The 14,430-nt window shown below is 36.7% G+C and overlaps 1 protein-coding gene and 1 long non-coding RNA gene across 3 annotated transcripts in view; both read left to right on the top strand.

Moving 5' to 3' along the window:
* The first annotated feature begins 224 nt into the window (after nt 1-224).
* LOC112655965 (uncharacterized) overlaps nt 225-14,430 on the top strand; it is a 42,902-nt gene continuing 28,696 nt past the window's right edge. For both annotated transcript variants that reach the window (XR_007404927.1, XR_007404926.1), the window contains exon 1: nt 225-1,575. This is a non-coding gene — a long non-coding RNA (uncharacterized LOC112655965). The remainder of the gene's footprint in view (nt 1,576-14,430) is intronic.
* Nucleotides 8,803-9,417, top strand: LOC125752068 (iron-sulfur cluster assembly 1 homolog, mitochondrial-like). The gene has a single exon (XM_049099359.1). The coding sequence runs from the start codon at nt 8,818-8,820 to the stop codon at nt 9,265-9,267; it is 450 nt and encodes a 149-aa protein (XP_048955316.1). The 5' UTR covers nt 8,803-8,817; the 3' UTR covers nt 9,268-9,417.

The following is a 14,430-nucleotide window of genomic DNA, read 5'->3' as shown; positions in this document are numbered from 1 at the left end:
CTTTCTTTAAAAAAAGGGGGGGGGGATGCTGGGGAAGAGAACAGATTGAAAGCCCTGAGTTTCTGAGTTCCAAAATTTAAGTGGGATGAATTAAGGACATTAGCAGGTAGAAGCTGATCTCTGCCTGGTAGCCAGAGAAGGAAGTATAACTGGGACTCAGCCAAAGTAAGAACAATACCTCTACCTCCCACATTCTGCATTCCAAGAGCAAACATTCTAGAAGGGTCTGTGTGCTCAGCACTGGACTGAGCATCTTCCTGTATATACCTGTGTCTGGTCCTCATGGCAACACTCTTGGAGGGCATCGCTGAGGTCAGGAAACCCAGCCTTGGGGGTAATGGGTCCATACTGTTACTGAGGCTTTTCTAGTTCTGAAATCTGCACATAATTTTAAGTAAACTCCCTCCATATCAGCCTGTCTCCTGCAGGATGGACAAAAACAACCCATGCTTGGAAGATCTGGGCATGGAAAGTAAGTGACGAATGAAAAGTCTGAAGCAATAACTATCTGAATGAAATCTAAGAAACGTTACTGGTTAAACAATTCCTATTTACGTAGCTGTCTAGATTCACAGTTGAAAACAAGAACCAAGAAAGAAATTCAAGAGGTACCTATGAAATAGGGGACAACAGAGAGGGCTTCAGACAAAGGATTACAGTCATGAACTAAAAGCAATGCCTAAAAAGAGTGAATCAGGGCTGACCAGGAAAAGCAAAAGATGAACTCTAAATTTGGGATGAAGCTCCAGCTAGACCACACATGTGATACAGACTCTGAAGTGCAGCATGTGGTGGCAGATCTTTGAGTGAGTGATCACTTACATCCTCTGGTTCAGTAACCAGGAGAAGTGGTCCCTGCCAAGGGGTGAATATGCAATCTGCTGCCATTTGGATACCTAATCTTGCTCCAACCTCTATACACAAAAATGGAGCCTCTGTGGTCCTAACTCTCCACAATGAAGTCATGATTCAGTACTTATAGCTACAAAAGGAAATAGGGAGGTATGTGTCTGGCATTTTTCCTTCTACAGTAGGAGGCTGACTCTCTTCTACAAACACTCAGAAGATGGGGAATTCCCTAAGCACTGGCAGGGAAATCAAAGGAATAATAAAACTCACTGAGGAATTGTTTCAAATTATGCCACTTTGCTATGGCCTCTAAACACTACACAGATGGTCCCATAAGGCTCTCTTCACTACATTCCAAAACTCCAGAAAGTTGCAAGATTCCAGGGCTTGGAATCTTGGCTTGGAAAGTATAAATTGCTTCTTAAGCCTATCTTACCCCTACGATTGTCCATGCTGGATTTGATGAAATCTCAAACTCCCAGACCTACCACATTCTTCCGCAGAGTGGTTGGAAATGTATCAAACCATAGAGTTGTTTTGGAATGAAGCATTACTAAGGAAATTGCAGAACTAAATATATCTCAAAGTCATGCCACCATTTAAAGCTGTACCCCTAAATGGTTCTATGAGGCTATGTTGCTGCCCTACATCCCACATCATGGACACTTTGCCCTACAGGATTACTGAAATCTTGAACACTCTCAATTCTGGGGAGCCCAGTATATGGTAAGGCACCTTTTATTTGTACCTACCTGGCCTCATTCCATAACATCATTTAAATTTAAGTGTAGCTATGTTTTAGCACCAGAAGAAACTGTAGGTTAAAAAATTATGTTGTGGTTAAAGAGTGAGTCATGATTAAGACTTCCTGGCTCTACCACTCACTAGATATTTGATCTTGAGCAAATAGAACCTTTGTTCATCTGTAAATTAGGGTGCTAGCAGTTTCTGCCTCATAAGGTTTTTTTTTTTTTGAGAGGATTAACAATAATACATAATGATGCATTTAAAAGTATCTAAAATGGTTCCTGACATATTCAATGCCTTGACAATCCTATTATCAAAATTGAGGCTTAAGAAGATTAAGTAACTCATCCAAGATTATACAGCTATTTATGCGGAGGAGTGACTTTTTCTAAATTCATTCCAAAGAGTTGGCTAAGGATTCTAATGAGCTATGAAAAAATAAGTGAAAACCTAGATCAGAGAATATAGTGGACAAATCAAGAGATCCAAACCTGTTTCTACATCTTTAAAATGGGTAGATTGAGCTTCATTTCCAGGTTAAGTTGGCATTTATAGAGCAATTCCTGGTCTTTGCCAAATTACCCTCACTGAAAAAATTATAAAGACACAGGAAAATTTTTAATGTGCAATACTTCCAGGAAATTAAGGCTAGTGGCAAGTCATTGATGGACTTGGGAGGAACTTCTAATATATAGAAAATGGATACAGATAGACTCATCAACAAAACTGCTGGCCTACATATGTGTTGTTCTCTGAAACAGAACAGTATTCCTGCTTAGACAGTGGTAGAGAAACGCCAAATCTTATACCTACTATCCCAGTGCCTGCTTGGATTTAGAGGATCTGTAAAATCATAGATCGATAGATATGGATAGATAGATAGATGATAGATAGATAGATAGATAGATAGATAGATAGATAGATGATAGATCCGTTCCCACTCACCTTGCCTCACCCTACCATGCACACAACCTATTTCTATAAACTGTAAAAGTTATATCCCCCCAAGTGGCCACCACCATACCACCATATCCCATACACACATACAAGTATATTCACTTAAGACCTAGAACTTCAAAAACATATGTCCAAGAAGACAGTATCATTTTGGGAATTAATAAAGACCATCAGATGAGAATAGGCAAAGGCTACTTATTGAGAGCTTGCTATAGCAAGAGGGGGAGCCACCATCACCTGGGTTTGGCAGAGACTCAAAGGCAGACAGAGGATGGGAGGGCTTCACAGAGGAAAGGGGAAGGCTCCAAAGGTGTGCTAATTGGCCTGGGAGGCTGGAGGCAGGCTAATTAGAACTGGAATGACCTATTGGTTTGGCTAGGGCCCACATTTGGCTTTCTCTAATTAGTCCCAAGTTGGAAATGAGTTAAAAAATTAGGGAAGCTAGGACACCTAGGTGGCTCAGTGGTTGAGTGTCTGCCTTCCACTCAGGGCATGATCCTGGGGTCCCATAATTGAGTCCCACATCAAGCTTCCTGAAGGGAGCCTGCTTCCCCGTCTGCCTGTGTCTCTGCCTCTCTCTATGTCTCTCATGAATAAATAAATCTTGAAAAAAAATTAGGGAAGCTGTCAGTTATTAATTAAGTCCCAGTCATTTGGGGCCAATTGTTACAAGGGTTATTGTATGGTTGCTAGAGATAGTGGTGGAACTTCTGTTAGGTTTGACTTACAGGTAGTATGTTGGCTTCCCTGGCTGCATACTCTGGATAATGGGTTGCTTTCTTGGGCTGGTCACTACAAATCTCCTTTTATAAATGGTTTAGCCATTTTCTTTTTCTATATTCAACCTCTCAAATTTATTACATTTTGGTATATATACATAAAGGCAGAAATGGGAAACTCTGGTGTCCAAATATGATAGAAGATTCTAATTTTTCATATAAATGTTTCTGATTAGAAAAGAACTGTGGATGGCCACAGGAGATCTGGAGATAGAGTTTCTCAATCCTGCAGGCAAAGCACTTAAGCTGCAAGGTAGGAGAAGAGACTATCCAAGTCTAGGAGAATTTTACTGGATAATTTCTGCTTTCAAGATACCAGACTGGTTTTGGTCTGAGATCAGTTTCCAACAAGGCATCTAAGATGACACTGAGCACAGTTAAAGGAAGACTTTTTATTCTATCTGTTGGCAAAAACTAAAACTAGACCAAAGCCTCCTAAGTCTAGATGAAGACACAATAAGTCCTCATTTTCCCTAAGAATGATTATTCTATGGCATAAAGTCTTAAAGACTTTAGGGAATCATATCTCTGAAAACTATTTGCTTTAATTAAAGGAAGATTTTTAAAACATATTTTCCTTATCCTCAGAGATAAGCAAAAAATCAGACTCCATTGAAAAAATAATCATATAGAATAGGCTGCCCTAAAAAGAGACCAAGATAACACAAGAAGAAGACAAAGGCTGAGATTTAATCTGAGATAAGAAAAGACCTTCCCTAAAACTGCAAAGGCAGAATTGAAATCCAAAGACAGCCATCTTTAAAGAGAAGAATCTATATATATTTAGCTCCTACATAAGGAAAAACTAAAGTTACCTAGAATACAAAGGAAAAAAGTAAAAAGATTAGGAGTAGTGATACAACTGAGGGAAAGTGGTGAAGGGAGCCAAAGAAACTAAAATATATTATTTTTTATAGAAATTAAGAAGAAATTCCCTGAGTTGAAAAAACTAACTACTTCTGTAGATCAAAAGGATTTACTTAATTCCAGGAAGAGAATATAAAACTTGACAAGAGTGTTAAATTTCAAAGATCCAGAACAAAATTCCTGGTTTTTAGCAAAAGAAGAAACACCATATTAGCCTCATATGTCTCCTCCATCAGACTAGATTCCAGAAGAAAATGGATCCAGGTCTATAGAATTGGATAAGAAATCAGAGAATTTCCTACATCAAACTAGCTCATTTTATTTACAAATGGAAGGAAAGATTTTTTCAAATATGCTAGGAAACTGAAAAAGAATAGCTTTCATATAGATTGCCTAAAAACATATATTACAGATGATCAAGAATTTAATAAAAATTAAAGGGCCAAAAATATTCAGGACAGCATAAAGAAAATCTGAGAATGAACACTGAAAAAAATTGAACAATTACATATTAAGGATGTTTTTGGTAAATGAGATAAAATTAATATAAAATTTTAAAACTATCTTTCACAAAATAAAGCAAAATATAAAAAACATATAGCCTACTATTAATAATAGGTATCAATAAATTTCAGATTTGTTAATAAAATGGTAAAAAATGTAAAAAGTTTTTTGAAAGCATGCTGAGTTTAACTTTACATAGGTCAGAGTAAGAAGTTATTACCATTGCTGTTCATTGACAATTAGAAAAATTTAGATTAGATTGTGTTTTGAAAAAAACTTAAAAGATAATCATTACTGACATTAAGAACAGGATGCACACCTGTTTTCCAAATTACTACAGAACAAAAAAAGAAAATTCAAGAATCTGCAAAGAATAAAAATACCTAATGTTTATTTAATTCACACTATGCCAGGTGCTATACATACTTGCTTTTTTTTCTCATTATTCCTTACAACTATTCTATAAAGTAATTCTAATATTTTTCCCATTTTTTAGGGAATGAAATTGAAGATTAGAAAAATGTAATAATTCATTCAGTGACAAAATAACATTAGAGCCAGTATTTTAACTCAGAGAGCTGGACTTCAGAGTTAATGGTGACCCACTCCTATACATTGTCCCCTCTATATGTTTCCTGAGACCTTATGATATGCCAGGAACCATGCCATTAATTCATTTAACATTTCAACAGTTCTACAAGATAAACAAGAATGTAAAAAGGAGAAGCAGAAAAAAAAGACTTATCAAGCAGATCAGTTTACTAGTGACTTAAAAATGTTATATTAGGGGCACCTAAGTGGCTCACCCAGTTGAATATCTGACTCTTGGTTTCAGCTCAGGTCCTGATCTCAGGGTTGTGAGATCTAGCCCTGAGGCAGGCTCGGGTGTGAGGTGTCCGGATTCTCTTTCCCTCTGCCTCTGCCCCTCCCCCGGCTTCTGTGCGTGCTCTCTCTCTAAAATAAATTTTAAAATCTTTTAAAAAATTCATCAATAGGAATTTGGCAACTGATCATAAACTTGGCCAAAAAACATCTATCACATAGTTATAAAGTCAGGAATTATAGGATCCAGATTATCTGATTGTAAAACTATGATGTTGTGCTCACTTCGGCAGCACATATACTAAATCTATGATGTTATAAATTAATTTTTTCATGTAATACAAAAACTCTCATGATTAAAAAACTATTCAAATATTTAACAACAAACAAAAAAAGAGAAACATTATAAAATAAAATTAAGAGAAGGCTATAAAATATTTAAAAGTTTAGGATGTTATATTTTTAAATAAAAATTAATATAATTTAAATGGTTACTAAAAATATTAAAATTACGTTAACCAGACTATAATGCATTTGTGAACAGAAAAGAATTAAAAAAATAAGTTCAGGAAAAATTAATATTAATATATATTAATACAGAGATTGCTTCTTAGAGAATAAATTAACAGAAATACCAAATTAAGAAAAAAATCAAAATTAGTAAAGAAAAAGTTAAAGTAACTTTTAATATGGAATACTTTGTGTAATTCCATGTTAATTATTTGATATATTTCAAAGAAATGGAAGCTGCCCTGGAGCAATATAAAATAGCCAAAATGGGGCCACCTGGGTGGCTTAGTCAGGTAAGCATCCGCCTTCAGCTCAGGTCATGATTCCAGGGTCTTGGGATGGAGTACATCAGGCTCCCTGCTCTACCTCCCCTTCCTGCTTGTGCTCCCTCTCTCTCTCATTCTGTCTCTCAAATAAATAAATCTTTAAAAAACATAAAATAACCAAAATCAATTTAAGGAAAAAGAAAATATACCTATAAACAATGAATGCATGGGGAAAAGACCACTTCCAATTATGTCTTGGACACATTGCAAATTACTTCAACCTTTAACCTGCTAGATCATTCTACACCTTTATATGCCCTTTCAATATCTAGGGAGGAAAATAAGCTGAGCAATTTATCTTATGAATCCACTATAATCCAATCATCAAAGTTTGATAATGACAAAACAGAAACTAGAGATCAGCCTCATACATTTCTGTACATATACATGAAAGTCCTAACTGAAATACTCGCAAATTTATAATTCACTAAAATCAAGAAAAAATGCCTAGATGCTTCAATAAAGGTTTTAGCATTGAAATATGTTATTAACTCAAATGTGGGGGGAAAAAAACCTCAAATGTGGGAAACCTTGTGATTGCCTCGATTTGGGGTTAAAAAAATATTTACTAAAATTTAGTCATTATTCTTGATTTTATAAGCTTTAGCAAATCTAAGAATTAAAAACATGAGATACAGTAACAGTTTCATGCCAAAAGCCATTACCATTCTCACATCGATGAGAGTCAACCTAATTAAAGAAAGGGTATAATCATCACTCTTTTGTAGCATTGTTCTGGATGCTCCTATGAACCTAAAAACAGATGACAACAATTAGGAAGAGACATATTGTCAATATTAATGACTAATGTAGCTGTAAATCTAGAAAATCTACATAAATAAGCTGAAAAACCTCTCCTAATGCACACAAAGTTCAGCAAAGTGGATATACATACAATAAATACACAAAAAATCATTTTTTTCAATATACCAATAATAACTTTGCAGTGAATTTTGTAGGTTTTTCTTAAGATTTATTTATTTATTTTAGGGAGCGTGAGGGGGAGAAAGAGAGAGAGAGAAAGGTGGGGAGGGCCAGAGGGAAAGGAAGAATGTCAAACTCCACACTGAGCAAGGAGCCTGCCCAGTGTAGGGTTCAATTTCATGACCTTGAGGTCATGCACTGAGCCAAAACCAAGAGTCGGATGCTTAACTGACTGCACCACCCAAGGACCCCTAAAATTTGTAGTTTTTATAAAAGCATTTAAAACTGTTGACATTTTCTCTAGATGCTTTGTTGACAAAGTATCTTTTTCTTCCTACATATTTTGAACAATATAAAAGAAAATCTGAAGAAATCATCAGAAGTGTCCATGTTGCTAGATGAGTAGACAGAGGACATTAATTTCTTGCACCTCGATATATAGGTTAAACATAATTTCAATTAAACTCTTAAGTTTGGAAGTGAACAAGATAATTTTTAAGAATACAAAAATGTGAAAAAATACAAATTGAGAATTGCTAAGTAGTATTACCCAAAGAAAAACAATGAAAGATGATACGATTGCCAATACAACAAAATACACCATCAACTAAGATGTTTTCAAGTTTAGCAAAATACATGCAACATATATGATAAATCACAAATTTAGTTACAAAAATACTAAGATCCCAATAGACAGCTAGAGAACAGACAAAACCAGAAATTCATGAGAAGATTACATTGGCTAAACACTTGGGCAGGGTAATTACATCATGAACAATAATTAAAGAAATATTTGTTCACTTGTGAAATACTACTCATACCTATTAAATTTGCAAATATGATGCCAGTTGTATTGGTAGAGATGTGATAAAACACGTCATTGCCAATGAAAGTGTAATAATTTTCCAGGTTGTGATTTGGAAATGTGGAGGTGAGCAGAGGGTAAAGGGAGAGATATAGAAAAAAATATGAAAAATACTTATGCATCTCAGAGGAGTGAGACTTCTGTGGTGTTTTCTTCTGTATGCTTTTCTGTGCTTCTTAAATCTTTTATAATATGACGTAATAATATAAATATTACTTTTAATTAATATACAAATAGAATGAGAGCTTGAACTAGATCATCTCTAACAGACTTCCAGTTATGATTCCATTGACATGACAATGTCACCATTCAAATTCCCACAATTATTGTCTAAGTACAGGGGAGCAATATGCACCTAAACCATTTTTAAGGCTATTGATGGCCTACTATGAATTTTATTTTTTTAAGATTTTATTTATTTATTTATTTATTTATTTGACAGAGAGAGAGTACAAGCAAGGGGAGGGGCAGGCAGAGGGAGAGGGAGAAGTAGACTCCCCAGTGAGCAGGAAGCCTGATGTGGGACTCAGTCCCAGGATCTCAGGATCATAACCTGAGCTGAAGGCAGACAGATGCTTAGCTGACAGAGCCACCCAGGTGCCATGAATTTTAATGAATCTTAAATCTCTGTATCTTTATTTCTTTAAAAGGTTTTATTTATTTATTCATGAGAGACACAGAGAGAGAGAGAGAGAGAGGCAGAGACACAGACAGAGGAAGAAGCGAGGATGTTGCTTCGTTAGTCCAGGCCACTGTCCGGGCTGTGAGCAAGGGGAAGCTGCAGCCCACCGGGGCCGCCCTCACCCTGACCCCTTCAGCAGTAAACAAGATAAAACAGCTACTTAAAGATAAGCCTGAACACGTAGGTCTCAAAGTTGGTGTCCGAACCAGGGGTTGTAATGGCCTTTCCTATACTCTAGAATATACAAAGACAAAAGGAGATTCTGATGAAGAAGTTGTTCAAGATAGAGTCAGAGTGTTCATCGAAAAGAAAGCACAGCTAACACTTTTAGGAACAGAAATGGACTATGTTGAAGATAAATTATCCAGTGAGTTTATTTTCAATAACCCAAACATCAAAGGAACGTGTGGCTGTGGAGAAAGCTTTAATATTTGACTACTCTGGCGGTAAGCTCCAGGAAAATTCATGGAAGTCCTTGGGCTTACTGAAGAAATCATGTGACTGTCACGTGCTTAAAGTTTATAGTGTATGACTGCCTCATGAGGAAAATAAAATGATGCATTTTGAAAAAAAAAAAAAAAAAGGGAGCCTGATGTGGAACTTGATCCCAGGACTCCAGGATCACACCCTGGGCCAAGGACAGGCACTAAACCACTGAGCCACCCAGGGATTCCCCAAATCTCTGTATCTTTAATAAAGCTTGATGGTATATTTTTATGTTTTAGTAAAGTAGACTCTGAAGAAAATTGTCCAGCTTATTCTAAAACTATATTAAGATGTAAAGAGTGGGGGACACCTGGGTGGCTCAGTGGTTGGGCATCTCCCTTTGGCTCAGGTCATGATCCCGGGGTCCTGAGATCGAGTCCTGCATCAAGCTCTCCACAGGGAGCCTGCTTCTCCCTCTGCCTATGTCTGCCTCTCTGTGTGTGTCTCACATAACTAAATACATTTTTTAAAGATCTTTTAAAAAGATGTAAAGAATGGGAATAATTGGTGGCTTAGAACATACTTGAAAATTCTACAATTTAGACTCTTCAATGAGGAAAGCAAGTCTTTCAAGTGATATTTAACATATAAGTTTGAAATATCTATGAAAGAAAGTTTCTGCATATAGCCTGACAATGTGGGTAATGTATAATAGGAGCTGAGAAAGACTTATACAGTTTGAATTTTTATAAAAAAAGAAGGGAGAGAGTAGTGTCTATGACTTTGCTTAGTTAGATCTGAGAAAGATTTCTATCATCTGGGTTTAAAAGGAAAGAAAAGTGCTAAGGTGTTGTCGTCCATTCAGTTGTTCAGGTGAAACAAATTCACCAGATAGCTACTCATCAATTCACATCTTTTTTTTTTTCTAAGATTCTATTTATTTATTCATGAGAGATACAGAGAGATAGAGGCAAAGAAGCAGGCAGAGGGAGAAGCAGGCTCCATGCAGGGAGCCTGATGCGGGACTTGATCACGAGACTCCAGGATCACGCCCTGAGCTGAAGGCAGCCTCTTTTGAAAAACAAATCAGTTTGTTGTCATTATATATAGTCTTCAATTATATAGGGAAATAAAATTTAGGGGCAAAAGTTTGCAGAGGATCTGAGTGGCAGTCTAACTAAATTGTGGCCCCCAAATCAGCTGTCAAATATATATGAACTTATGTAATTGACTCAATGTATTTTGTTCTCTATATATGGTTGACAAGAAAAGTCATATCTAGATTGTCACTTGGATGCAGAAGAAAATAAGGTGGTTTTGCTTCTCTCTCTGTGCTCCAATCTAGGTTACCAGAGAGTTCTCTTCATTGAATTTTTCACCCCAAACCCAGCTAGCAATGCAGTGATACTTTGATTTCCTTTGCTATAGTCCCTTCTGTGTATATTTCTGTCAGGAACCTTGTGGGGAGAAAAGACATCACCTGTGGAAGAATTATTAGTAGTAATTCTGGTACTAGTAGTAGAATTAGTAGTAATCCTGGGTAGTAGACACAGGAAAGAAAACCTTCCCTTCCCTTCAGTAAAATCAAATTGAAGGTGCCGTTGATGGGTTTGCATTTCATCAATCTTATTACCCTTATCTCTTCCTTATTTGAGGGTTTAAAACTGAGATTTCTTCATTTTCACGAGTTCACTATTCTTTAGGAATCTAAAGGGAATACCTTCAAAATTTGCTTACCCAGTCCCAGTAAAGGCAAGATTGCTTTGGGGAGAATGTTTCTTAGAATAGAAACTCCATTATTTCCCTCTATTGTCAAGATCATCTTTTACTACAGAGACAAATTCCCAATCTAATTAATCATTAGTCTGACTTTCAGTACCTAAAAATTAGAAGAATTTTGCAGTTTCCCATGTATTTGTAACACTGAGCTAAACATAGCTAGTGAACTCAGGGAAATTGTTTCTACTGTCCTCTAGTCTCCGTGATAAACTGTTTACCTCAGCCACATGTTTGAGTCAATCAAAATACTATGAATCATTTGTTGTTAAAATGATTTGATTAATCACTTTAAGTTTCAAGAATCAATCCATACTAAAATCCTTTTCTTATTTTTTTTTTCCACCATATTCAGTCTTCCTATTTACCTTATTCTGTGTAAGCCAAGAAGTCTTCAATGCATCTTAACTCATAGTATTTTGCTCAGGTCTTGCTATCAATAGATGCTTTGAAACCATTATCCTGTCTTAAACTTCCTTTCTCCAAACTGGGAAACCTTTCAATTTCCTGTTCTTCTTAACCCTTAATGTATTTTTTGTTCTTGTCGGACACTGTTGATTTCAACCTTTTTCTAAACTCTGAGACTAACATTTTCTCTAATCCATTAGTTTATCTAGTGTTTCTATACAATTGAGCATATGATATGTACTAAGCTCCGTGAAGACTGGTGGGGGTGAGCAGGGCAAATACCTTGAATACCTACCCAAATGGCATGAGAGACCTCTCTCTCACTGGCAGTGTCTCCATGCCCACATCACAGCCATTTGATTTCTGTGCAGTGACAGTGAGTAGCTGGTTCTGACCTAATGATGCATTATCATTTGACCAATCCAGGCCATAGAGTTGCAAGGTAATTTCAATATCCTTTATCTGAGTTTTTTTTTTTTTTTTTTTTTAGATTTTATTTATTTATTCATGAGAGACCCAGAAAGAGGTAGAGACATAGGCAGAGGGAGAAGCAGGCTCCTCGCAGGGAGCCTGATGCCGGACTCCGCCCCAGACTGAGACCACGCCTTGAGTCAAAGGCAGATGCTCAACCACTGAGCCACTCAGGTGTCCCTCCTTTAGCTGAGTTTGATGTTGGTCCCTACATAGGTACTTTTGGTTTTAATACACAGCTCTTAATTTATCAAAGCCACTGTGCAATCATTGATGTCACTGACCAAAATCTCAGTATTTATTCCCATTCAGGAACTTGCATGCTGGATCTAGTTTGAAAAATAATTTGTTTTCTCTCCTTTCCCCTTTATTTTCTTTCACTATTTTTTATATTCCCCAAATGAAAATGAGTGGGAAATATCAGTGAGGGTGACAGAACATGAGAGACACCTAACTCTGGGAAACGAACAAGGGATAGTGGAAAGGGAGGTGGGTGGGGCGTGGGGGTGACTGGGTGACAGGGACTGAGAGGGACACTTGTCGGGATGAGCACTGAGTGTTATGCTATATGTTGGCAAATTGAACTCCAATTAAAAAAAATATACCAAAAAAAAAGAAAAAGAATGTGTTAATCTTCAGTACTAATCCATTCAATTAGTTATTTTATTCTTGAGACACACTGTGCTTAGAACCAGTATGACAGGTGTGGCCCTTTGAGGAAGTAGTATCCAAGGCCTTCAAGAAGCAATTTCACCTACTTGAGCTAGCAGGTTTTATCACCTCTTCTGCCTCTTGGTTTTGCCAACTTTGATTAGAACTCATCAAAATGGAAAGGGGAAATATTAAGACAACTAGAGAAGCCAAAATAGAATTGAAACGGACCAGAGAATGGATGAAGGATCAATAGATCCATACTCTGAAAAAGTATCAGCAGCACCTTAGGGCTTTCACAGTCCCTAATATTTTCAGAATACGGTTACAGACATCATCAGACTCTCTGTTCACTATGCTTCTCTCCTAATCAATAGTGACACATCCAATTATAATTCAGAATGAGCAGTGAATTTGGTTTGAGTTTAAGGAAATAGAAAACACAAAATAACAGTGGCTGAAGCAAGAAATAATTTATTCTTTCTCAGGTAGATAAAGTATGAGGGCTCCACAATCAGTGGGATCTCGGCCATTCTCACCGCATGGCAGAGACCTTGTTGATCAAGATGGCTGCCTCAGCTCTAGCAACGTGAGCTAGAAGTAGGCAAAAGGGAAGAGGAAAGGGCAGACATGTATTCTCCTTCCCTTTAAAGATCCTCACTGGAAGATGCCTATACCACTCTGTGCACATCACTTTGGCTAGAATTTAATTATATGGCCATACCAGCTGTGAAAGAGATTAGGGAATTTCATCTTTATCCTGGGAAATTAGGTTCCCAGCTAGCATTTGGATGTTCTATGATTAAAGAAGAAGGGAGAATGGATATTGAGGAAAAACTATCATTATCTGCCAAGAACTAATTATTTTTGTTAAATAATGATTGGAATCATTTAATGACACATGAAATCTGACCACCTTTTTTCTACTTATGCTCTCAGTTCACCTTCCCCTATGTAAAGTCTGACTGATTCATTTGTCCTAAAAAGCAGTTATAGCAAACCATGATTGTAGAAGAGATATCACCAAGCACAATATCTATATTTATCATGGATAACTTAAGTCTGTATTCAGATAAATCAGACCAAATAATCTATGCACAGCATTTCACATAGCAAAATAAAATACATATTAATGGTTATGAAAATCAATTCCTTAAACCTAAGTAATGTTTTGACAAATACATGAAAATGTGCATCTCTTCCCTGACTGCACTTTAGCATCATCTGGGGAGTTTGTCTTGTTGTTGTTACTATTTGCTTCATTATCTTCTAATAATTCCAATGCCCAGCACACACCTGAGACCAATTAATCCAGAATCTGAAGGGTGTAGAAAGGGAAGTGGGACTGAGATCTCTGTACCTTTTAAAAGCACTTTCTCCAGCATAGGACTCCATCCATAGTAACTGCTAATGAAGTCTTAGAATATAAGCATTAAACAGGGCAGCACCAATGCTTTTAATTGCACTCAAGAGTAAAGTGCAATTAAGAAAATCTGTGATGTGATTGATCTCTCTGTATATGGAAGGCTTTGCACTAAATAAAGTCAGTCACTAAGGTAAATTAAACACATTTCTGACTTTCCTCTGAAATCCAACATCTTTTTTTCCTTCCAAGTTAATTATATAAAGCAATTGCAACGATATAACACATAACAAAACACTCTTTAAGCACAGAAGGAGGGGAACTAAGGCACTCAACATAAGAGAAAATATAAGATTTGCTTGAGATCCTTTAATGTCTTCACAAAAAGTATTTCAGTTCTACCTGTCTGTACCAGGTGGCTGGGTGCCTCAGAGGTACCCACTGCTCTTTCAGCGAGTCGGTCTTTTTGGTTGTTCTAACACTCCTAAATGAAGGGGACAGGG

Source organism: Canis lupus, chromosome 22 (assembly GCF_003254725.2).
Source record: "Canis lupus dingo isolate Sandy chromosome 22, ASM325472v2, whole genome shotgun sequence".
In the NCBI taxonomy this organism is placed as follows: Eukaryota; Metazoa; Chordata; class Mammalia; order Carnivora; family Canidae; genus Canis; species Canis lupus.
This window is presented reverse-complemented; position numbering and strand designations above follow the sequence as displayed.

Coding starts and splice junctions, on each gene's coding strand:
- LOC125752068 (XM_049099359.1), top strand. CDS start 8,818: ATGAGAGACACAGAGAGAGAGAGAGAGAGAGGCAGAGACACAGACAGA.